Genomic DNA, 26,358 nt, shown 5'->3' with positions numbered 1-26,358 from the left:
ACCACAGCCAGGGTCAAGCACTTTATAGATACACTTTTCCTTTTCATCTTTATATAATAAGAAACCTATTTTGAGGTGACTTAGGGTGAGGTCCCCAGATGGCCTCAGAATGGAGCTGGTTACAGAAAGCTCTCGTGCTGAGGGTAGAAACCCTCAGCCCCACCCACTGACCTTTGGGGAGGGAGAAAGGGGGGCTGGAGATTGAACTAGAAAAACTCTTGACAAGATCTGGAGAGCTCCCTGTGGACACAGGGATGCGCTGGGGGGTGTGGCATGCCCAGAGAGCGCAGGGAAACTCTGCACCTCCCCCCACCCATACCTCGGCCTGTGCCTCTTTTCCATTTGGTTGTTCCTGAGCTGTATACCCTTTGTAATAAACTAGTAAACATAAGTAAAGTGTTTTCCCGAGTTCTGCGAGCCTTCCTAGCAAATTTTCCAACCAGAGGAGGAGACTGTGGGAAGCCCTGACTTGTATGGGTGGTCCTGGACTTGTGACGGGCATCTACAGTGGGAGCGGCCTTGGGGGACCGAGCCCTTGAACTTGTGGGGTCTGACGCCAACTCCAGGTAATGTCAGAACTGAACTGAATTGTTGGACACCAGGTCGGTGTGGCAGAACTGGAGCAACAGTTGGTCTCAGGGCAAATATACCAGAATTCTCCGGACAAATCTCTAAAACAGTACACGATAATCTTCATTTTGCATGAGGACCAAGGGAATGTCTGCATCCTATTCCCAGACGGACTCGCCCACATTTCCACCCCAGCTCCCACCATGGGCTCCTTCCAAAAGCCCCCTCCTTCAGAAATCTCCAGATGGGCAGTAGGCATCAATGTCTATGCTCCCCTACAAACTTCTGGGGCCACTTTTCAGTCTCGCCCCTGTCCCATAGGGTGGCAGTGCTACGGCTGGACCTGGAGGTTTGCAGCTTGGCAAAGAGTCAGCTTTTTTGCAGATGTCCCAATTTCTGTAATTAATGCCCTCCGAACACTCCCTTCACAAGGCTTTGGGGTTAGGCAAGAAGTGTACCCCCAATGAACTCTCCTCCCCCCTCTCCAAATACAGACTAGAAGTGGGGCAGGGGGGCAGGGGAGTGGGGTGGGAAGACGGGTGGCCCGGCCATGATGAGAGGGCCAGCTGGGCCACCTCAGTCCCAGCCCTGGGGAGAACCTGGCCTCGGTGATTAGCACCTGCCCGTGGAATGTGGAGTCATAACCCCTTTGTCCCCAGCTTTGGGCCTGGCTCATTTCTAGAGCAACCAGAGACGGCTCCCTAAAATCCTGTTATATAACACTAACCTGTTCCTTTCAGCACTAACACATATGACTTTATATTTTTAAGATCACCTTATCAAAACCAGTACGGTCACTCAAGGGCACATTGCAAAGAACCCCCGTCTTACTGTGTGTGACGGTGAGGCCAGGCACCAGCTCTCCTAAGAGCCCATGAGGCAAGCTCCGCTCAAAAAGGAGGGTGGTTCAGACTTGGCTCGGTTTGCAGCCTTTGAACTGGGATTGCTTGCTGTGGACTGTCCCTGCTCACTCCGCTTTTAGCAGTGCTGTTTGGACACAGGCTATGACGCATGAGGAGCCTTGATCCATACCGAGGACATACAAATTTGGCCCTTAGATAGCTTGATAAATCAAAAGCTTGTAATAGACTAACAAATATTCTTGATGAGTTGCAACATGGCAACAGCAATCAGCACTGGATTAACTGTCCCTAAATCGAGCTTGCCTTTCATGTACTGTATTATTTTGGGAAACCTGGACCTCCAACTTGAAGAGAAACCAGGATAGAGATGTTCACTCAGCCAATCAATCTGTAATTTGAAGGCAATACAGGATTTCCATTTTTAAACCTGGAGGAGATTTCAGACATATTTTAACTTTAGGACCCATTTCATTTTTCCAAATAGAATATTATTGGGAATCCCAATACATTTATAAGGCAGGTGAAAGTGACAAGTGGAGTCCTAGGGCTATTTCAACCTTTATTGTTTGACACAATGCGTTGCATTATTTACTGGGCCCGGAAGCACCCCTGAGGGGCGCAAGGTTCTGTGGAACCGAACTAAGGAGGCAACAGAAAAGGCTTTGGAACGAGACACGCCTGGGTTCGAATTTCTGTTCTAGCAACGACTACCCGCGTAAACCTGGGCAGGTTATTTAACTTCAAGACTGTTGGGGTGCCTGGGTGGCTCAAGTCAGTTAAGTGTCCAACTTTGGCTCAAGTCATGATCTCATGGCTTGCGAGTTTGAGCCCCGCCTTGGGTTCTGTGCTGACAGCTCAGAGCCTGGAGCTGTTTCAGATTCTGTGTCTCCCTTTCTGCCCCTCCCCTGTTCACACTCTGCTCGCTCGCTCTCTCTCTCAAAAATTAATAAACATTAAAGAAAACAAAAAACCAAAAACTTCAAGACTGTTGTGGGGATGATAGGGTGAGAAAAGGAATGTTTTCCAAACTGGGGTCTGGAGATATCTCTTTAGGGGCTAGGACATCTTTTTTTTTCTTTAATGAGTCCCTGCATTACCTAGTTATAGGAAGGCCAGTTTTTATTTTTTCCAGTCTAGGTTTGTTTTGTCCAATCCACTATTTTCTAGAATATTCACAAAGAGGAAAATTTCCCCCAAAGATGTAAAATGGAGTGCTAGCAGATCAATAAACCTAAGGGGAGTTAAAAAGGCCCTTTCTCTTACCCTGTCTTTCCCCCAAGTCCTCCATTCATATGATCGGTGAGACTCGGGGTTAATGAGGTACATTTAGAGAGGAAACCAATTGAGTGTTCTTCAAAGACAGACAACAGTTGTACCTCCAGCTTTAACCGAAGGAACCAGCTTGGTGTGGGGGAAGCTCAGTCTTTAAGCCTGGACAATTCGGGGTCTAAATCGAGGTTTTGGAAACTTCCAGCAAGTTATTTAAGATTCTCTGAGCTTCGGTTTCCTTATTTATAAAATGGAGGCAGTATCTATTCTATTGGATTGTCAGGCTTAAGTGATATAACTGAATGAAAACAACTTAGCCATGACTTTTATTTTTCTCAAAAGTTAGTTCTTGGCCGTCTAGGTCTGGGTCTAGCACTTCTGTGAGAAATCTGCTGAAACTTCTGAGGCCCAAATTAATGAGCTGGTAATTGTAGGTCTTTCTCTGGGCCCCTTAAGACGGAGACAGGCAACTTAATAACACCTATTCTTTCCTGGATATTTTTGGAGCAGAAGCTGAACAGTTGTACTTGGAGTCTGAATAAAGAGAAGAAGTGGAGGAGAGAATCACAGGGTCACGTCTTGTCTCTCAAGGGGAAAAGTATGACCTCCGTCATTAGCCTTGTAGCCACAGATTCTTGGAGAGCCAACTGGGAAAAGGCCGGGACGAGACTGGGCCAGAGGACCTGCTGGGGGTCAATCTGAAGCCAGTCCCCAGCTCAGAAACCATTTAGAAGGGAACCTGCACAAATGCATATTATAATTAACACCAATGGCTGGCAAGGACAACGCTGATGTGACTCCCCAGATGGTATCAGATTCTCAACAGACGGAGTGATATTCAAAGGCATTGACCCCTCCCCTTAGTAGGGAAATAGGCAGTTTTCCAGGCTTAGGTTGCTATTACCTTCTCCCTCCACAAAATTAAATAACAATAAGTTGGCATAAAAACTTGAACACAGAAAATAAATAATAAAAAAACCCAAAAGCTCGAATACAGAAAATGGAGCTCTCTTAGGCAGAGCTGCCTTACCTTGAATAGATCATAGATGTGGAAAGATACTCTTTCTCTTGGCCACCGGCTAAGCACATTAGGCCATGTGACCCCGCGAGGCTGGTCAGCTCTCACCGGGAGGTCCTCCCTGATATGCCAATCAAAAAACTACTTTCCACATGTATCATGGCAGGCAAAAGTTGGGAAGGTCTGCTCTGAGGCTTATTTCCCCAAACCCGGTGTAATTTTATGTAGATCCTTGGGTCCTGTCTTACTGCGTCTCGTTTGGTAAGTCTAGGGTAGGGTCCAGATATCTGCTTTTTTTTTTTAAAGGTGCCAAGGTGATTCTGACCTGATTTGGGAGCTCTGCTCTAAGGGCTAAGAAATTCTGATGCTTTAATTTAATAAAACTAAAAACAGCAGAGGCTGATGTAGCTGGTCCAAGTCCTGAGCAAGTTGTGGATTTAATGCCTGTTTTCTTAAACAGGTTCTCCATGGGACAGAATTTTTTTTTAATTTTTAACATTTATTCTTTTTTTTTTTTTTTTTGAGAGAGAGAGAGAGAGAGAGAGAGAGAGAGAGACAGACCGTGAGCAGGGGGGGGGGGGCAGAGACAGAGAAGGAGACACAGAATCCGAAGCAGGCTCCAGGCTCTGAGCTGTCAACACAGAGCCAGACGCGGGGCTCGAACTCACAAACCGTGAGATCATGACCTGAGCTGAAGTCGGATGCATAACCGACTGAGCCACCCAGGGGTCCCTCCATGGGACAGAATTGAAAAGCTCGGTTGCATCTATTCACTTTTGGCTCCTTCTTTCTTCTTTTAAAGTCTTAAAAGTTATTCTTCTAAAATACGCCTGGTAAGGACGTCGGACAGTGACAGAATGCCCCAAACTGCCTTGGGCACCCTCTTGGACTCCGGTGCCACAGACAGCTCGAAGTTAGCACGACAGACGGTAAGCGTAACTGCTAAGGTTTCCTAGAGGTGAAGTATCAGAGACACGCGTCACTCTGGATTCAGATGAAATAACAGCAGAAGAAATAACAACATAGTTTTTAAAAAGTCTCAGCAATAAAAAAATGGCTGTAGTTTCTGAAGGAGCTCGCTGTACCCGCAGAGGATTCTGTGATCTTGAGAACTAGAGGGATTGGAACCAACCCTCCTCTGTTTCTCTTCTCCATGCAGTCATGCCAACAGGTAAAACGCAATATGCAAACTCCCAGAGCACCATTCACGGCAGCCGCTTTCCGAAGACACATGGTTTCTACTGAGGAACCATCCCAGCAACACATCTGTAGATCTCAATGCCGGAGCCCAAGCAGGGGGAGGGGACATTTATTAAATGCTTATTATGAACCAGAGACTATGCTAGTCATTTTCTTTGTTTGTTTATGTTTATCTTATTTTTGAGAGAGAGAGAGAGAGTGCAGAAGCGGCAGAGAGAGAGGGGAGACACAGAATCCGAAGCAGGCTCCAGGCTCTGAGCTGTCAGCACAGAGTCCGACGTGGGGCTCGAACTTACGAACCACGAGATCATGACCTGAGCTGAAGTCGGAGGCTCAACTTGAGCCACCCAGGCGCCCCTGTCCTAGTCATTTTAGTGTCGTGCCTTTCACGTCATATCATCCCATCCCATCCTGCCATCTCTCCATCCACTCATTTGAAGGTACAGTAATTGGAGGCCATGCAGCACAGCACAATGACTGTAATCACTTGGGAGGCGACTGGGAGCCAGGGTCCCTTATTACCTTGGGGTTGAGTCATTTTCACACGGAAAGAATGGGTGGGAATCCCCACCCGTAGGCTCTAGAGGTTATCTTTTGCATAGATCCCTCTACAACAAGCCTAATTGTTTCTCCTTTTACGGGTGTTTTGCTTGGATGAGTCCTTCCTTTTGGGGCATGGAGCCATTTCCCAAGGACTTTTTCTTTTATAAAGTAGGCTTCACGCCCAGCTTGGAGCCCAATGAGGGGCTTGAACTCAAGGCCCTGAGATCAAGACCTGAGCTGAGATCAAGAGTCGGAGGCTTATCCGACTGAGCCACCCAGGCATCCGAGCCCCAAGGACTTTTTCTTTTCTTTTTTTTTTTCAACGTTTATTTATTTTTGGGACAGAGAGAGACAGAGCATGAACGGGGGAGGGGCAGAGAGAGAGGGAGACACAGAATCGGAAACAGGCTCCAGGCTCCGAGCCATCAGCCCAGAGCCCGACGCGGGGCTCGAACTCACGGACCGCGAGATCGTGACCTGGCTGAAGTCGGACGCTTAACCGACTGCGCCACCCAGGCGCCCCTCCAAGGACTTTTTCTATTCAGTCGGTGATCCAATGCCACAATCAGCAACTCCACTCCCGGCAGAGGCTTAGAATCTCTGGTTCCGAACTGTTATTTGGGAATTCATTTGCCTCAATTTTGTTTGACCTACTTGGTCTGGCCTTTCACTACCTGATCCAATTGGTAAGATTTGATCCTCTGAGCACCGAGCTCTGGGGGACCTCGTTCGTGCAAATTGCTGCAGCAGTTAAAATTTTTTTTTTCCTTTGAAAAATTAAAAAATGAAAACCTTTTCTCGAGGCTGGAGTTGGGCACTACTGTTTTCCTAGTAAAATTGGCTTTGCTTAAAACAGTGCAGTAGTTAGTTCCGCATAATCAGGCCAAAAGAACAGAGGTGCTTTTAAGAATCAGCACGAGGTACGGTACTTTGTCAAGACTCGGTGACCTAGCTTTCTTTTGTTTGGAAGAAATGAGATCCCAAAGAGATTACCTATTTGTTCCTAGGGAAGGGAGCTCCTGATTATTGGTGTAAAAATGTGGTAGCCAGGGTTGCTGAGGGCTGGACTGCTGTTTAACGCCTTTTCACTTCTAAAAGTTCCTGTTCATTAACAAAATATTATTGCTGTTGAAACGGCTGAAGCCCGCTTGTTCGTGGAAGGGATGGCGGAGGGAGAGAAACAGGCTGGTGGAGTTGGAGAATCACCAACCCGTTGGCATCCAGAAGCCCGGCCTCACCATCCCCTGGAGGAGTTAGACTCTCAGGAGAGGTCACAAATGGAGTCCCGCTGCATGGTGGCTGGTGACCCCTGCTTTGAAGGCCCTCTGCTACTTGCAGAATAAAATCCAAATTCCTTAGCTTGGCATTCAAGGCTCTTCTTCCCTTCTGACTCAGTCAGTTATTCACTGACCCTTGAAGAGGCACGGGGATTATTACTGCCTCTGCCCTCAATACACTGCTCTTCAACCTTACTCATCTTCAAAATTCGGTTTGCTCCCACACACGTGTGGATCAGAAGGTAATTTTTAAAAAGACTTTTTAATGTTTATGTATCTTCGAGAGACAGAGACACAGAGCTTGAGCGGGGGAGGGGCAGAGAGAGACAGGGGGACACAGAATCTGAAGCAGGCTCCAGGCTCTGGGCCGATGTAGGTCTCAAACTCACGAACCATGAGATCATGACCTGAGCTGAAGTCGGGACGCTTACCTGACTGAGCCACCCAGGCACCCTTCTATTTTTTTTTATTTGAGAGTGAGAGAGAGAAAGAGAGAGAGAGAGAAAGCAAGTGGGAGAGAGGGGCAGAGGGAAAGAGAGAATCTTAAGCAGGCTCTATGCCTAGGGCAGAGCCCAATGCAGGGCTCGATCCCATGACCCTGGGATGGTGACCTGAGCCGAAATCGAGAGTCAGACGCTCCACTGACTGAGCGAGCCACCCAGGTGCCCCATAATCTGCAGCAACATTATTAGAACAACACGGAAAAGATAGCACGTGAGATGCTTCCTACAGTACTATCCCTGCAAGAGAATGGAAAGCCCTCTCAAATGTCCAGCAAACGACGAATGGCACGAGAACAGAGGAACCACACACTGGCACGTCATACAGCTGTTACAAAACCTGCTAGGGACACGTGCGCTGCCACAAACAGGCGGCAAGCTTATATTGTTCGTGAAAACCTACACGTTGCAAGCGGTACAGTGTGGTGTCGTTGCACAGGGTGGGCTTATTTTCATAAAATAACGTCACTTATGCATTATGGTTAAGTATACACATCAGAAACACCGACTTTAACTACAGCTATCTCTGGGACGAGACATCACAGGACATTTGTCTTTTCGATGTTATATATTCCTATGCCGGTTTTTTTGCTTTTGGTGGTGGTCGATGCCGTTGTCGTTTACAAGGACCACATCTTACTTTGTGAACAAAGAGGAAAGAACATCATTTTTGAAAGGTCCCGCTCAGATGCCACCATTCCTCTAAAGCCTGTCTTGATGGCTTCTGTTTAGAGAGCTGCCCCCTCCTTGAAATCCTGTAGTGATGACGGAACAGAGTTTCAGGGGAGTAAACCTCAGCTGCGAAGCCTCCTGGTCCGCGGCCTCCTGCTGTTCCTTACTTAGCCTTTTATGTTGTGATACCTGGATTACAGGCTTCTTAAAAGTGAGGGTGTCCCACTTTTTCCCTTTACATCTGCTGCTCTGGCCGCTTCCAGAACTCCTCCCCCCCACCCCCCCGCTCCAAGTCCTTCCCTCTCTAAAGCATTGGCCTCATGGAGACCCTGCCACCGAGGAGGGCTCCGGGTCCTGCGACCCGGCAGCTGATGTTAGCGTCTGGTCACCAGGGAGCACTTTGGTGGCAGAGGGTGTCCCCTCCTCTCCACGATACGGTCAGTCCAACTACCCAGAAGCACCTGGCCCCAGTGAGTTGGAACCCATCACAAAACAGTTGCGTTACTCTCAGAAACAGACAGACGGAGGGAAAGGGGGGGAAAGATGACGTCACGTACCCGGCGTGAGGCAGCTGTGTTAAGCCTGGCCATTTGGAGACAAGTGAAAATTTTTACCACCCTAAATCGCCAACATGAGGACCAAAATGAGAAGATTTTAATCTGAGGGAGCCGAGCAGTTCGGACGAAGCACTCTGTACGGAAGGGTAGAGCGAAGCGTGACAATATTTACTCATTTGGTCTCTCGGTTCCCTTTCCGCGGCCCGTCGGACTTAGCAAACAGCATTTAATCCTCACCCTGGGCGGTTATTGGAAGAGTTAGATGTTTCTCTTTTGTTCTGTTCTTTTCCCTCAAGAGAGAATTCAACGGGTGTTTAGATCGGTGTGACCAATGAACGGGCTACCGGTCCAAGAAGATTCTAGAATCCAGGGGCTTACAGACTGAGTTCAAAGGAGTCCCCTTAGGCATCCAGCTCAAGGGGAATGCTCTCAAATTCTAGCTAAAACCTCCCTGGTACTGTCCTAATTCTATTACACCACTTCAGGAGTCCATGGTTTTGGGCAGCATCACTTACATGAGCCCTTCCCAGCGCCCGTGTTCCAAACATTGTAAATTTCTCCATTAAAATTATTATGCTCTAGGGGCGCCTGGGTGGCTCAGTCGGTTAAGCGTCCAACTGCAGCTCAGGTCATGATTTTGTAGTTCGTGGGTTTGAGCCCCGCGTCGGGCTCTGTGCTGACAGCTCGGAGCCTGGAGCCTGCTTCGGATTCTGTGTCTCCCTCTCTCTCTCTCTCTGCCCCTCTCCCACTCACACTCTGTCTCTCTCAAAAATAAATAAACATTTTTTTAAAAATTAAAAAAAAAAATAGGGGCGCCTGGGTGGCGCAGTCGGTTAAGCGTCCGACTTCAGCCAGGTCACGATCTTGCGGTCCGGGAGTTCGAGCCCCGCGTCGGGCTCTGGGCTGATGGCTCAGAGCCTGGAGCCTGTTTCCGATTCTGTGTCTCCCTCTCTCTCTGCCCCTCCCCCGTTCATGCTCTGTCTCTCTCTGTCCCAAAAATAAATAAACGTTGAAAAAAATTAAAAAAAAAAAAAAAAAAAACTATTATGCTCTAGCGGCACCTGGGTGGCTTAGTCAGTTAAGTGTCCGACTTCAGCTTAGGTCATGATCTCACGATTTGCGGTTTCGAGCCCCCATCAGGCTCTCCACTGGCCCCCGCCCCAGATTCTTGCTCTCTCCTCTCTCTCTGCTCGTCCTCTGCTCGTGCTCTCTCTCTCTCAAAATTAAAAAAATTTTTTTTAATTATTATGCTCTCTTTATCACTGGTAAGATGGGGACTTCTTTTACATCCCTGTAAATAAAGGGAAAGAGGAATTTCTGTCATTAAAAAAATTTTTTTTATTTTTTATTAAAAAAAATATTTTTAACGTTTATTTATTTTTTGAGAGACACAGACAGAGCATTAGCAGGGGATGGGCAGAGAGAGAGGGAGTCACAGGCTCTAAAGTGGGCTCCAGGCTCCGAGCTGTCAGCAAAGAACCCAAAATGAGCCTGGAACTCATGAATTGTGAGATCACGACCTGAGCCAAAGTCAGACGCTCAACTGACTGAGCCACCCAGGCGCCCCGGAATTTCTGTCATTTAAAAAAAAAAGATCAAGTTCAAAGGCAGAGACTAGACACAATCAGGGCCTCTGTAACCTCAGTGCCCAGCACAGAGCCTGGCACACAGTAGGCCCTTAGTGAATGCAAACTAAAAAAATTCACTAAGGAGTCTTGCTACTAGGAGCACCTGGGTGGCTCAGCTGGTTAAGTTTAAGTTTCTAACTCTTTTTTTTTAATGTTTATTTATTTTTGAGAGGGAGAGACAGAGCGTGAGTGGGGGAGGGGCAGAGAGAGAGAGAGAGAGAGAGAGAGAGAGGGAGGGAGACACAGGATCTGAAGCAGGCTCCAGGCTCCGAGCTGTCAGCACAGAGCCCAACGAACCCATGAACTGTGAGATCATGATCTGAGCTGAAGTCGGACGCTTAACCAATTGAGCCACCCAGGCGACCCTAGGTGTCTGACTCTTGATCTCAGCTCAGGTCTTGATCTCAGGGTCATGAATTCAAGCTCTGTGTTGGGCTCTATGCTGGGTGTGGAGCCTACTTAAAGAAAGAGAGAGAGAGAGAGAGAGAGAGAGAGAGAGAGAGAGAGAGAAAGAAAGAAAGAAAGGAAGAAGGAAAGAAAGGAAAGGAAAGGAAAGGAAAGGAAAGGAAAGGAAAGGAAAGGAAAGGAAAGGAAAGGAAAGGAAAGGAAGAAAGAAGGAAGGAAGGAAGGAAGAAAGAAAGAGTCTTGCTACTACTGCTTTTACTAAATTTCCTTTCCTTGGATTGGTCTACAACACGGTTTCTCGACTTAGCCACTCCCGGTGTTTGGGGACGTCCTGTGCATTTGTAGGACGTTAAGCAGCGTATCCAGCCTTTCCACCCACTAGACGCCATAAGGACCCTACCCCCCGCAAGTGGTGACAATCAAAAATATCTCCAGACAGTGGCAGATGTCCCCTGACAGGAAAAATTGCCCCTCTGTGTGAGACAATGGTCTAGAGGCTCTCCTCTTTGCTTTACATAAATCAATGAAGATTAAAAACAACAAGTAAAAACAAAGCACAAAAAAGTCCTCTATGTATAAACTTAGCTCCAGCAGGTAATTACGTTCCCTGCTCCTTTCTACGCAAGGCACGTCTGATCATTTAGAAGCATATGCCCGTATGCCACCCCCCCCCAACATTTGTGTCCCTGGTGGACAGCTGTGGGGGGGCAGCACCCGGGAGGCCAACACAGACATCACCGTCTCTGGTCAATCAAGGACACAGAGCTCGGACTCTACCTTAAGTCAACACCAACGGCCTCCGAGTTAGAGCTCTCTAAGCTTGACTCTGGGAATTGGCCGGGCCGGACCAGTCCCGTAGGCTGGGTGTTGAGATGTGTTCCTGTGCCCCCAAACTGCCAACTCAGCTTTGCAGGCCCGGGCTCCCTGCCTGTGTCCTCCGCAGGCACGCTTTTGACATATTGTACGGAGTTCCTCATTCCTGGGCTGGGATCTTCACCTTGAAGCCTTGGCAGAGCATGAGAGGGTTGGGATGGAAATCTTGGCAGAGGAAAGAACCCACGTATCAAGTGCCTGACAAGCACAACCTGTTCGGATTTTGGCTTCACTTCCCCTCTCCTGCTTTGGGGGGTGCTAATGTGACTTGATGCAAAGAGCTTTACGATTGATGGGGGCGGGGCCTTGGTGGGGCTGTGCCGAGGTGAATGGAGGTGCTCCCTGTTTCTGGGAAATCACGCTGTTTTGTTTTGTTTTGTTTTGTTTGCAGAGTCTTGCAATGGTCATGAGAACAAAACCTGAGGCTAAGAGGCTCTTGGGGGTTGAAGCTCAGGCCCTTGGTGTGGCGAGGAGACAGCAGCACTGCAAAACGAGAATAAGGAGAGCACCGTGTTGTCACCTGATCCGAGTCTCCAGAGTGTCCTTCTCAATCTCTGGTGAGTGGTGGCACAAGGCTCCGCCAGGCGGAGGGCACCCAGTGGAAAATTCCCAGCTCCAGTCACCTTAACGAAGAGAGGCACTCTCGCCTCTCGTGTGGCTTGGAGGTTTCCAGGGAGAAACGGGAGGAGGAAAGCAAATGCTTCAGGCCACTGCCTCGGCCTGGACAGTGGTGCGTGTGACCGGAGCTGGGAGGAGACGGGTGACCCACATAGCCCTGGTCCGAAGGCATAAGCATCAAAAATCGCAGAACGGAGTCAGCCCACGAGCGCCTGAGCTTTCTCCGTGGAAAACATGCTATTTATGATGCTGACACAGCCAATTCGGCTGCCCCGGCTTTCACTTATTCATTCAACAACCGTCTCGTAAGCGTCTGCCACGTGCTGGCCGTGGACTAACTGGGCAGGTACGGTGATGGGAGAAGACGGCTCTTGTTTTCTCGGGTGGGGTGGGGTGCCCAGGAAAGGCCCCAGTGGAGAAGTTCGCCAGCTGAGTGGCGCAGAGGTGGGGAGGACCGGGGAGTGGAGAGGGAGAGGGCGGAGGGCCCTGCTAAGGCACGGGGCTTCCTCCCAGCCAGTGAGGGGGTCTGAAGCAGAGAATGACAAGGCCAGTCATTTTAGAAGAAAGCTCTTGTGGTGGGGAGGAGGATGTGAATTCTTTAGGGTGCCCAGTGGAAACTTATTTGGAAGCGGTTTGCCTTCTGAATTGGCTCCTTCCCTTGTTCCCAGCCCCTGGCTGATGACACACAACCAAATGAGCCTAGGACACTCCCTTCTCTCCCTTCAGGTGGGCTCCTATGCGGTCTGGAGTCTGGAAGCGGAATGATGTGGGGTTGGCGTCACGAGGGAGTCCCACGGAGCATACTTTCCCTAAGATTTTGTTGGGGGCTCCCGATTACGCCTCTTCCTTGGTGGTCTAACTGCTAGGGCAAGTGAGGAAGAATTCCACCTGCAGTGTAGGCCAGGGATCCTCCGGGAAGGGGTACCTGGTGGAAAGCGTGCAGGGCTGAGCGCTCTGGAGCCCCTTTCTTCCACAGCTGCTAAGAAATCCTGAGACTCCGGGACAGGCAGGGCTGGCTCTGCGTGGGAGCCAGAGTGGCAGGGTGGGAGAGCTGGATCCCAAGTTCCGTTCATCTCCAGTGACCATTTCCTCTAGGGCAGGGTTTCCCTAGGGTGTCACTAGCCTCGGCACGAGGGACATTTGGGGCCAGGTAATTCCCTGTTGGGGGCAGGGGGCACTGTCCTGTCCATTATGGTAACTTTAGCAGCATCTTTGTCCTCCACCCATCAGCTGCTGGTAGCGTCCCCAAGTTGGGACAATCAAAAATGTCTCCAGATACTGGAAGCGTCTTTGTGGGGTGAACTCCCCCAGCTGACAGCCACCGCTCTATGGGACAGTATTCCATTCTTATCTTACCGGACCTCCCAGCAGCGCTCAGTGCAACAGGTCACTCGCTTCCTCCTGAAACTTCTATTCCTTCATGCACTCTCCGTGTCTTCCTTCCAACTTTCTGCCCGGTTCTTTAGATTCCTGGGGCCTCGCCGTCTTCCTCCTGATCTCCACATGCAGCCCCCTCCCTCAATGCTGGTACTCAAACTCATTTCCTGCTTATACTTTATGCTTTCTCCCTCTCATTCATCCCCAGGATTTTCCAAATATTCCCGCATCTGTCACCGGCCCGGATTTCTCTAGTCTACGCTCTAGACTCATTTCTCTGTGCTTTGGATGTCTTGTTGGCATCGCAAAATCCATCTATCTTTCTCAGAAATCCACTCTTCAACCCTGTCAACTTGTTGTCCGATCCATTAAACCTTAAGGTCATCCTGACACCTGCTTTTCTCTCATCTTCACATCCAGTGCATGACCAATCCCGGCCCAATTCTATCTTCAAAATCGCCCCCAAAACCATCTGTTTCCAACCACACTAGTTCAAACCAGCACATAAGGTGAAAAACCAATAATGCAGATGACTCCAATGGCCTCAGCGGTTTCCTGCCTTCTGCTGTGCTCCTCTCCAGTCCATTTTCCATCCCGAGACATCTTTCATAATTTTTTAAAATGTTTATTTATTTTTGAGACAGCACACACGAGCAGGGGAGGGGCAGAGAGAGAGAGGGAGGGAGAAAATCCCAAGGAGTCTCCACGCTGTCAGCGCCCAGCCCAACACAGGGCTCAATCTCACGAACCACGAGATCATGACCTGAACTGAAATGAAGAGTCTGATGCTTGACTGACTGAGCCGCCCAGGGGCCCCCAGAGCAATCTTTTAAAAGCACAGATCAGATCACACGATGCTCGGCTTTAATTTCTGCAAAGGCATTCCGTTGCACTTGAAGAAAATCTACGTGTCTTAACATGGCCCCATCCTCCTTTCCAGTCTTCTTTGTGCCATTCACCCTTTTGTTCCTGCTGCTGCCATGTTGGTCTTCTTTCGCTCCCTCACGTGTGTCACCTCAGGACCTCTACACATGCTGTTATCTTCTCCTCTTACCTTCTCCCCCAGCTCTCTTCATTATGCAGATCTCAGTATGTCATTTCTTCCACAACATCTTTCCTGCTCTCATCCTCTCAAATTCAGTTTGCCCATCATGGTCTCTCCCGGCATGCTTCTTTATAGCACTTGTGACTTTTAATGCCTTCTGTACTCAAGTGATTCTCTATTGTTGGCTCCCCTGCCAGATTGGACGTGTCCTGAGGGAAGGGACTCTCAGCGTCTCTTCTGCTCGCTGCCATGTCACCATCTTAATATTGCTATGTGACGCTCAGTTGAGTGCTCGGTAAACATTGATTGGATGAATGACTATTCACCTCTCGCTTCCCTGGCCAACCGCGTCCAGAAAAGAATACTTTGTGACCAAGAGAAATGAATGACCGTGGAGAATGAAGAAAAAAGCTCCTTGAATGGCTGTGTAAATGAAAAGAAGCTTTCCAGGGACGGTTCTTGAGAGCACAAAGCACAAGGAGATGAATCGGGTACCCGCTGACTGGCAATGAGACTTGTTGATTTCGTCATTAGCATTTTCCATATTTATCCTAAGACTTTCCACCAAATCAAGAGGGATCCCCGTGAGTCCCAGGCAGGATCACATCAAAGCAATCTAAGAGGCAGAGCTGAAATTAATTCAGTCTTCTGCCTTCCTGGAAGGCCTGAGCTCGCGAAGAGGGAGACGGCAGCCCCCCACCCGGGCCGAAGGAGCCACGGAAGTGACGGGACACAGCTTCCCCCGCTGCGCCGCGTGGTGCTCTAATGCGTCCCCGAAGCCCCGTACGTACTGGGGGACTTGATATGAAACCGTAGAACATCCTCCGTATGATGAGACAAGGAGAGGCCACGTTTCTCCTCCTCCTCCTCCGCAGGCCCAGTCACGCAGAGCGCATTTCACTCTGTTTTTCTGAAAATTCATGAGGGTGGTTGGCTGCACGGTGTTGGTGTCAGTGGATGACGCTACAAAGCTCAGCCTTGGAGGCCAACCGAGAGTAAGTCACATCAGCCTCTCCCCATCGTTTGAAGAAGAGACATCAGCCCTAGAGCTCTCACGCCCGCAATCAATCAGCTAAGCATTTGCTAAGGGCAGGTTAAGATCCCAAAATGTGGAGGCAAAAAAAAAAAAAAAAAAAAAATCCAAAACCATACTGGGAGCCCAGTCGGTAGAACAGTGGAATTCATTTTTAACGGGTTTATTTATTAGTCTTAAATCAGCCTTAATGAATCTGAGGAAAGAGTCTCAAGGTCCATGTGTTACGGCTCAAGGACAAGTCTGGGGCCCTGAGTCCAAACATACTGTGATTGGCTGCCTGTTGCTAAACAACAGAAATAGCCCTGCATCTGCTGTCAGCGCAGGGCTGGGATGTTATTTACAAGGGGGGGGTCACCCAAGTTCCGCCAGCAGCCATTAATAAAATACGAACAGGATATAAATGGCAACTCGCACCAACAGTAAAATCACAAGGTTGGATGGACTGAGGCACACGATGGATTCTAGTAGGGGGGAAGCTGTAGAAAAAGACACGCTCTTAGATTTACTCTCCATCAAGAATGGAAAAAAAGAGAAGCCCTCACGAAGGCACTTCCTGTTTTGAGAGAAAAGTTCTGTGTTAAGATGAGCTGTTTCCAGTTTCAGTATTCGCTCAGAGGATGGAGAGAGCATTTTCTTTGTGTCACACCCCAAAGATACGAATAAAACCCAGCCCCTGCCGTCACAGATCATGCAGATGGGGAGACGGGTTGTGCAGGGCCTGGCAAAACAGGAAGTCACAGGTGACTGCTGTTTTTTTTGGAGGCCGGTATGTTGGATGGTTTGGCCTAAGGGATATTTTGCTACCTGGAACGATGGCAGAGCTGGGGAGACAGGAAAACTAAACTGAAATGGAGTGGCGGCCAGGGCCCTGAGGAGTAGGAACTTAATTTTGAGACTCGTATCAAATAATCCAGCAAGATGTGAGACCAAACTGAATCAACACAGAGATGGATGAAAGTCTCCCGGTTGAGGACTTACTTAATAACTATCTGTTGAACGAATGAATGAACGAATGAATGAATCTCTTCTATATATCATCCCACATTTACTGCTTACCTCAGATTCTTTGTAGTAACGTTCCGGAATTTCATCGCAGGCAATATCAATAAAGCAAACTTCTCTCTCTAGGTCTTTGGCCTCATTGTCAAAAATCTGAAAGGGCAGAGCAACATATCAAAAGTTAGTATCTCCAGGCGCCTATGGTTGGCGTGACTGTGCCCGAGGCAGAATAACACCCCACGGAGTATCTTCACATGGTTCAGTGCTCCTGGCTGGGGCTTTCTGCCGGCCTTGGCATGTGCAAGACTCATGAAAGGCTTTTTATTCGTCGCTTACATTTTGTCACATCAGAGGCAGGTGTAGCATCAATCACCGCCTGGCGAGGAGTAGAAGAAAAAGTGGTCTGTTTTTAGAAGTCCAAGAGTGAAGAAATAAATCTCTTCCAAAAATGAAGACTGCTGAGTTTTTTTTGGCAGTGAATCTGAACAGGGGGCGTGAAGAGGCTACAAAGGGTCTGGCTAGATAGGAGACCACAAGTGGCAACAGAGCCCAAGATTTAGGGAAGACAAAGGTGTTTTGTTTTGTTTCATTTTCACGAAAAATGTTATATATGTTTACCTTCACAAACAACACATGCCCATGGCAGAAAAAAAACAAAAACAAAAACAGATAAACCAAAAGAAGAAAATAGAGATTGTCCACAATCTCATCACCCAGGAATAAACCCACGTATTACTTTTGTTTATTTAAGAACACGATTTCTTTGGGACACGTAGGAGTAAGAAGGGAGAGCTTGCGGAGAAACGGCGAGAGGTTCCCTGATCGCCTGCTTTAGGTTCCAGTGGCCCAGAATGTCCATCACTTGCAATGAAATACGTAAGACAGCTACATACCTGGATATAAATTCTGGTGGAACGATGAAGTTCTTCTACTTTTCTCCCTTCTCATTTTTTCTAGCCTAAAGCGTTGCTCTTCCCAGCCCTGCTGAAGGCTGGTAGACAGACTAAGTTTGCAAAACCACTTCATCCTTGGAAGACATTTTAGCTTTAGCTGTATCCCCACCTCACTGTTTGGCTAATTCCTGCCAGGGAAATCAACTGTGCCCGCTGATTAAATCTGATTCTTCAGAAGACAATGAAATATTTTGGCAGAACAGTGTGCCTAAGAACACTGACTTGACATGTGACACAAATTGGTGCCTATTAATAACATGATCTCCCACAGGACAGCCTCTGCAGGACCCTTTCCATGCTACACTCTCCTTGGTTGATTCGTGACTTAAACTATTAGTCTTTTCCAAATGCTTTCCAATAATATCTGTGCTGGTATTTATCCTCCAAGTCTGATGTTTGCTCTGTTGTCTATTGTCTTCTAAAATGGTCGGGGACTGGACATTTCGGATTTGTCCAAGGAGACTGACTGTCCAGTCTGACCTGAGGTGGCCACCGCCTCTTCCTTAAAGGGAGAGAAGGACCGGTTCTCGGATCAGCTCTGGCTCCTTCCACTGCCACTTGAGGTCAAGTGCCTGGGGACACTCAAGAGTGTTCAGGAAGGACAGGTGGATGGCTTTGAAACGAAAGAGATTGTATGGAAACAAGTTCAAGTTTGAGTGAAGAAACAAATAAATGAAATACTGGGTGTCAGGTTGTTTTCATGGGTCTCCTTCCCTCCCCCTCTCTTCCTCTCTCTCCTCCCCCACCCCCTCTCTTTACCGGAGTCTCTTTTAAGTATGTGCCAAGAGAAGAAAGACATGTGCCTCATTAAGAAAACAAAACAGGGGCGCCTGGGTGGCGCAGTCGGTTAAGCGTCCGACTTCAGCCAGGTCACGATCTCACGGTCTGTGAGTTCGAGCCCCGCGTCGGGCTCTGGGCTGATGGCTCAGAGCCTGGAGCCTGTTTCCCATTCTGTGTCTCCCTCTCTCTCTGCCCCTCCCCCGTTCATGCTCTCTCTCTGTCCCAAAAATAAATAAAAATGTTGAAAAAAAATTTAAAAAAAAAAAAAAATAGGGGCGCCTGGGTGGCGCAGTCGGTTAAGCGTCCGACTTCAGCCAGGTCACGATCTCACGGTCCGTGAGTTCGAGCCCCGCGTCGGGCTCTGGGCTGATGGCTCGGAGCCTGGAGCCTGTTTCCGATTCTGTGTCTCCCTCTCTCTGCCCCTCCCCTGTTCATGCTCTGTCTCTCTCTGTCCCAAAAATAAATAAACGTTGAAAAAAAAAATAAAAAATAAAAAAAAGAAAAAAAAAAAAAAAAGAAAACAAAACAAAATGGAATACCCCAGAGGGAAATGAGCTTCTAGAGAGTAAATTACAAAAGAAGTTAGAGAGGTTTGACATTTATTGGTGGTAAAATTTATGGGACTGAAGGAAGGGGAAATAAACAGGGGTTAAGGGAGTTACTGACAGATTGTGTGGCTTTTCCTAATTTAATCCAAACATTTTTGATCACCTATTATACCAGTTATCACATTATTGCCCCTCAGCTGCGAATTAACCCATTAGTTTCTGCTCTGAGACAACGCACTGGACCCTAGAAGCACGTCTTCTTTATAGCAGTTATGACATTACGTCATTTACTGGAGGGACGTGGCAGGAGGAAGGGGGCTTCTCTTCCTGGTGTTGGATCTTCTCCTGCTGCAGAGTCCGTCAGTGGGGACATTCAGTGGCGTTCTGTCTCAATTGCACGCCAGGAGCGCATGGTTGCCTGGTGACCTTGCGGCCCTGGCCTTCACCTTGGCCCTCTGCATGTAGGACCGTGCGTTCCAGGGTTTGCACTGGCTGTGGCACTCGCCTCTACACACCTGCCCAACAGTGTCATCTGACCAGTGCCCAGCGGGCTGTTTCCCAGTGCCTAGCGACCGTGGACCGGCCCTGGTCCAGGAAAACCTGCAAACTGCACCATTCAGTGGGTCATGACCACAGCCTCTCCGGTAAAGGCTGAGCCCCACAGCCACGGAGAAGGACCTCTTCCGAGTCTGTTCTTCCTTCTGTATTCTCCCTCAGCCTTGGGTACCCTTTGGGGTTCCCTTTACATCTTTATAGTTCCACCTATCAAAGTTTAACAATTCCTTATATTACACTCCCTCTATTCAAATTACCGTGTGCCTCCTGATGGAGCCCTACTGACACACTGTGTCTATAAATTGCTGCCCTCAGCTCTGCGGGCTACAAAGACAAGGAGGGCTGAGTTCCTGCCCTTACAGAGTTACCATTTACTAAGACCGATTAGGAAGCTATTTCGTAAGATGCAAGGCAGAATAAAGTATTTGCTACAATGAAAAAATAGACTATAAAGCCAGGGGGAGGAGCCATTTATGTTAGCAATTATATTATCAGGGATTCCTGGGTGGCTCAGTCGGTTAAGCGTCCGACTTTGGCTCGGGTCATGATCTCACGGCTTGTGAGTTCGATCCCGGCGTAGGGCTCTGGGCTGACCCCTCGGAGCCTGGTGCCTGCTTCGGATTCTGTGTCTCCTTCTCTCTCTGCCTCTCCCCCACTCGTGCTCTCTCTCTCTCTCTCTCTCTCAAAAATAAATATTAAAAACCAACCAGCCAAACAACAAAAAACTACATTATCAGGACACTGAGAGAGAGAACTGAGATGAGAAAATTCTCATTTTTCAGATGAGAAAACCAAGGCTCAAGGAAGCGAAGAGCTTTGCCTGAGGTCACACAAGAGCTGACAGAGAACCTCAGATTCAGGGCGAGCCTCCAGCCTTCACAACCAGACCCCTCCAGGGATAAAAAGCTGCCCTTCGGCACCCAAGCGGGAAGATAAATGTCAGTCAAAAGTGTTTCCTGCTTCTTCCCAGAAAGATGAAACTGGAAACTGCTTCCCCTCTCACTACTGACAAAATGTGTGTCGTGAGCAACTGAGTTTGGGAACTCCCCTCAGGCTGGGAACTTTTCTGCTTTGTTGAATAGCAGAGATCGCTGCAGAATCTACTCGGCCTTCACTACCTTGACACTTAATTTACATTGGAAATACGGAGCACCATCACAGTAATTGTTCCAGGGTGGGGTTCCCACCGCTCGAACACAGCCACAGAAATCACTTGAGGCTTGAGACTGAAACCTGTCTTCAGGCCCGAGGTTACAAAGAGTTCTAATTTTCAATAAATAATTAACCTCCCAATGATTAGAGATTTGGGGAGATGCTCTTAGGCGCTCAATCAGTGCCCGCCGACTTAATGGATGGCATTAGCTTTTACTTCCCAAAGAGGAATCTACGGCAGGAATATCGCTTACTAATTGATCTTAGTTTCCTTTCGTGAGCAGGAGTTCTACTGCCTTGGTCGGAAGCACCCTAACTTTCCGTAATTCTCAACAGAGGGCTCAATGTCCAGTGGGAACTTCACAGTAGTTGCCGACAGGTCTTAGATTGGGCCTCAGGTGAGCTGAGCTGGACTTCAATGATCTCCTCTGTGTAACCTTGGACAAGACCTTGTACCTCCTTGGGGTCCCTGTAGCCTCACCTGAAAATAAAAGCCTTCGTCAAACGGATGGGTACCAGGAAGCTGTGAAACATCCTGGGATCGTACCCCAAATGTGGCGAGGTGCGTTTTTCTGGAGCAAGCGTTCAAGCACTCTCATCTGATCACTAAAGAGATCTGCGGCCCCAGTGAGGTTGAGACCAAGAGATCCAGAGGACCACTGAGATTCTTTCCAGTTAAAACGTCTGTGATGTCGAGTGACCTCTGGGTCGTGTTGCATCTTGCTCTTTGGCCCATTCCTTCTCTGCCCCTTCACAGCCAGCTGCCTTGGGTCGTCCACAGGGGCGCTGAGGCAGAGAAATGGAACAGAGCCGGGGATCACGACGACGGAGTGTAATCAGAGGCCACATGGGGGGGGTGTGAAACGGTCGGATCTTCATGCTCAGTTTCAGGGCACAATCCAGAACTAAGCCACCACTGTTACAGAGGCTTAGTCAGGCCCCAGAGGAAAACACCATGAGTAACTACTATTCATTTGGGTTTCCCCAGCAGCAGAAGTAGCTGCCAAAATTCTGGTCAAACCATTGGCTCTCTCAGCGGGAATACGAGATCTGCTGAGATAGTTTTATGATGAGATGCATCTTGTTGATACATCAAGTCACGGCTCCGTCAGGCCCGCACCTAACACAGGTGCCGTGCACCTTGATGGTCTTGGGAGCTTCTTGGGGAGAAGTTGTTCCCTTCTGAGATGGGAGCTGGCTTAGGGAGTTAATTGTGGTACTTTCCCTACATCCCCAAGAATAATGTTCCCATCTTTGGTTAATTACCAGAGACATGCCCGCCCACAGATCATCTGCAGTGGATATCAGTGCCAATCCGGTTGACTCTCCCGACCTTCTCCCACCCACCCACTAGGCAATGAGCGCTCAATAAACAAACTCTTTTTGATTTGAACTGAGCACTACGACAATGAGAAGGCAGATCTCCTGAGTAAATATTATCTTATAGATTCCAAACAAAAAGGGAGTAATTTCCCCTTTGTTGTAAAGTATTAGGAACATTAAGTATGAAACATCTTTAAAATCTTAATATACTTTGACCTAGTAAGCTGAAGCTTTGAGAATTTATCTTAAGAATCTTAAATGAAGGAAAAGCTTCATGCGCAAAGATTTTCATCCTGACATTATTGTAATGGCAAGAAGAAACAGAGAAAGGAAGCAAACAGCTTAAATATCCCAGTATGGGAGAATACCCATGAAAACTCCATTCTTAAAAATCATTTCCCGGGGCGCGTGGGTGGCGCAGTCGGTTAAGCGTCCGACTTCAGCCAGGTCACGATCTCGCGGTCCGGGAGTTCGAGCCCCGAGTCGGGCTCTGGGCTGATGGCTCAGAGCCTGGAGCCTGTTTCCGATTCTGTGTCTCCCTCTCTCTCTCTGCCCCTCCCCCGTTCATGCTCTGTCTCTCTCTGTCCCAAAAATAAATAAACGTTAAAAAAAAAAAAATCATTTCCCCAGGAGAGTATAGATACATGGAGGTGGGTGGGACGGAGAAGGGCAGACACCCCGTTTTTTTTTAAAGATTTTATTTTTAAGTAATCTCTACACTCAACATGGGGCTCGAACTCACAAACCTGAGGTCAAGCGTTGCATGCTCTGACTGAGCCAGCCAGCTGCCCTGAAATGCCCCCTATTTAATAGGAGTCATGTGGTCCTAACTCAGAAGGGAAAGGTACACTGACAAATATGAAATGCATTTTAACAATGCACTAGATTTCTTCCTCGAACAGGGAGGGATGTCTTTCTAGATTTGGAATCTCTCTTGTTACAGTCCAGTGAGGGACAGCACTGGGGACAGTGGCTTTTCAGAAATCCACAAACCTGGGAGTCACAGATTCTGCATCCCTTTTCTCTATAATGGTAACTTTAGTGGTTTAAGATCCAAGTTTGTTTGTTTGTTTATTTACTTATTTATAAAGTAGGCTCTCTGCCCAACTTGGGGCTTAAACTCACAATCACGAGATCAAGAGTTGCATGCTCTACTGGTTGAACCAGCCAGGTGCCCCTAAGATCCAAGTTTAGATTGGAACTATCTGTACTTGCCGCACAATTTTTCTGTAAACCTAAAACTGCTCTAAAAAATAAAGTCTATGATTTTTTTTTTAACTGAAGAGGAAAAAAAAGATCCAAGCTTAGTAGCTGTGTGTATTTTATCTTCCTGCCATCAGCTGAAGCTATCAGTCCAAGGTAGAGGTGGGTGATTGGTAGGGATTTTGAGAAAAATTCACCAGTCATCTTGCTTTATGCTTCACATATGATTAAAGGGAAAAGAATCCCAGCTGAGCCACTGTTCTCTAACGTCATTTTGCTGCACTTGGGAGGTCTCTGGGGAAGCAACTGACAGAAGACATACCAACAAAGAACAGGTTCAACAAGAAGGAGCCTTGGAGGCAGAATTACTGTTTTAACAATCCTTTCATTTTAATGCTCTCGATTTGCAAGATGGCCATTGGTTTGGTGGAGGGCAGGCAATGATGGTCCATGGGTTAACACATTAGGCATATGGGGCTAGAGTCTGATTCATGGTTTATTGATTGTTATCTGTCATCAGTACACCCAGTGGACAGAGCCTAAAATGCAATTATGGCTGGGATAAAACATAGTCCAAGTTATTGACAAGGCAAACCGTCATTTCGTTACCCCATCTTTACTGGTATTCTCACCAAGAACATTTTCACACCTACACAATTCAATGGTGACTGTTTCATTAATATGTATACTCTGTGATCCAACCCAACTTATTTTCCAACTGCCATTCAGATAGAGATAAAAAAGCTTGGTCTTCTTTGGTCTTTTAAAAGCACTGCGTCCCCTTCCACTCCCCCACCTGGAATACAGAGTTGGGTAACTGTTAATTTGTTCTAACGGTGCAATTACTTAAAAATGGTGCTCTGAAAAGAAGAAAGTAGATGCACAGCAATTAAAAAATCAGTATTTTATTTTACTTTATTTATTTATTTATTTATTTAGTTAGTTAGTTAGTTAGTTCTGAGAGAGAGCGAGAGAGACCAACCACAATTGGGCAGGGGCAGAAAGAGAAGCAGACAGAGAATCCCAAGCAGTCTCCATGCTGTCAGCACAGAGCCTGATGTGGGTCTCCATCTCACAAACCACGAGTTCATGACCTGAGCCAAAATCAAGAGTCGGACACTTAACCAACTGAGCCATCCAGGCACCCCAATTAGCAAATATTTATGAAGCACCTACTATGTGTTCAACACTATGACTTTTAGAATGTGTAGGGGCGCCTGGGTGGCGCAGTCGGTTAAGCGTCCGACTTCAGCCAGGTCACGATCTCGCGGTCCGTGAGTTCGAGCCCCGCGTCAGGCTCTGGGCTGATGGCTCGGAGCCTGGAGCCTGTTTCTGATTCTGTGTCTCCCTCTCTCTCTGCACTTCCCCCGTTCATGCTCTGTCTCTCTCTGTCCCAAAAAAAAAAAAAAAAAAAAAAAAGAATGTGTCCACTCTCAAGGGGGCTTGTGATTTTGGAGAGAAGACTAGATTGAATGCATGACTGAACCAACACCACCATATAAAATATAATCTATATGTTACTAAAGTACTGAGTACTAAAAGGTATGCTTCAGACAAGAGTATTCCAGTCCAAATTCAGCAAGGAGGAAACTCAGCAATGGCCCATAGTAGCCTGGGCTCAGGATCATTATTTAACCAGCAAGGATGATTCAAAAGATTGGCCATTTTGGTGTGGCATGGAAAGGAGCCCCTCCATGTGCCTGCACAGTGTGGCCCAGAGACACCTGAGGCTGGGATATAACTTATGGCTGCTGGAGTTTCTGTCTAGGGGGCCTCAGAGAACTGTCTACCAGTGCTGGGGGTGTTGGGGTAAGTGATCACCCCAGACTCACTTCTGAACTGACCCTAGTTTTGGAGCCAAATTGGAGCCCCATATGGTAATAGCATGGGAAGTGAATTGCATTGACTTAATTCTCATCAAATGCTCCACTGGCCATTGGGTTTAGGGGGTATTACGGCTGAGTAAAGGAAACTCATCTATCAGGGTTAGGCCAGTTTGTCTTAGCTACTGGGTAAACTTCAGTGCTTCCCCAGAGAATGTTCCCTGGTGGACAATATCATTAGGCTTTTCAGCACAGAATGGAAAACTGTTTTCCCAAAGCCAGCGGGAGTAGCAAAGCAAACTGAAGGCAAAGGTTTCCACCCACAAGTGTCTGAGAAAATTCTGTCTTCAATGAGGTGGTAATGATGTGTGCAGAGCTGCAGGAGGGGAGGAGAGGGGTGAGGGATGGGGCAGGGGAGCTCCAAAGAACGCCTCTGTGAATCTCAGCAGACCTTTCTAGTTGCGCCATTTTCTTTTCTTTACACTGCCCTCTCTCCTTGAATTGCCAGCTCACTTACCTTCGAGTGTACTGGGTTTGAGTTTTAAAGGGCTTTACGTAGACAATCGGACGAAGGGTCTCTCAGAGGGACTCTTCTCTTTGCTGGTAAACTGGGGAAAATATTGTCATGACCCAGCAACCCTATAGTGTCTTAGAACTGGGGAGGGGCCGCTGAGTTAGGGGAGGATGGGGCAGGGACAAATAAAGCTCTGGGTGGTGGGAGACAGCTTAGATCAGAGCCGAAGATGGGTGGTGGACAAGTGGCTTCCCTCAGCATCATCTGTGGGTATTCTGCATGTTATCTACAGGTCCCTGGACAGTAACCAAGGGAAGCTGGCAAGCACTTGGGTAAGGCCAGGGCTCCCAAGAGGGCTGTAGAGTTTCTAACAGAGGGAGGACCACTCCCACCTTGGAGAGGAATAAGGATGCGAGTGGGGGTCCTTGGGAGGCCAGGAAGCAGGGGTAGAAAAGAACGCCACATGGTGAGCCATCTTGAGGGAGCCGATTCAAAAAAGTGGGGCATTCGTGGTGCCAGCAACAGGGGCTTGCCTGTTTCCTACATGAGTTACTGAATATGTTTCTCTATATTAGTTCAAATTAATTAAACTCCTAAACAGATCTCTCTGCCAAAAAGGCTTCCAAGATAGGTGCCTGGAGAAAGTTCAATGCAATGGTCATTCCCAGTTTGGGCACACAGAAACAATGGGTACGACTCCCAGATCGCTCAGTCTGGCCCCTTCATGGTTGAACTAGCACAGAAGGCACACCACACCCCTCCAGAGTTTTTGTTTTTTTTTTTTTCTTAAAAAAAAAAAAGTCTCAGGAAGTAGATGTTTTTAGTTAGAAGAAGAATCAAGTACAAAGAAGAAATTAGCAACCACCCATAAGATGTTATCCATATCTTAATCCCCCAGTCTTTCTAGCATGGGACAGACACAATTTTGAAAAACTAACTTTATACAAAATCCAGTGCCATTTCATCATTCACAAAAAATAAATGACAACTCAATATCTCAGCAAGATATGTTGATCCTTGTTTTTTCATGTTAGACTCCCTGCCCCTGAAACAACCT

At 47.8% G+C, this 26,358-nt stretch overlaps 1 protein-coding gene across 6 annotated transcripts in view; it reads right to left on the bottom strand.

The window, feature by feature from the left end:
• Positions 1-26,358, bottom strand: part of PITPNC1 (phosphatidylinositol transfer protein cytoplasmic 1) — a 257,331-nt gene that overhangs the window by 30,050 nt on the left and 200,923 nt on the right. For all 6 annotated transcript variants that reach the window (XM_047081564.1, XM_047081562.1, XM_047081563.1 and 3 more), the window contains exon 6: positions 16,508-16,603. In XM_047081564.1, the coding sequence (XP_046937520.1) occupies positions 16,508-16,603 (96 nt within the window). The remainder of the gene's footprint in view (positions 1-16,507; positions 16,604-26,358) is intronic.

Source organism: Lynx rufus, unplaced genomic scaffold, assembly GCF_022079265.1.
Source record: "Lynx rufus isolate CCGP_SWC_20201006 ecotype Redwood Valley unplaced genomic scaffold, mLynRuf1.p SCAF_18, whole genome shotgun sequence".
Lineage (NCBI taxonomy): Eukaryota > Metazoa > Chordata > Mammalia > Carnivora > Felidae > Lynx > Lynx rufus.
Note: the sequence above shows the minus strand (reverse complement) of the source record. Positions and strands in the feature narration are given on the sequence as shown.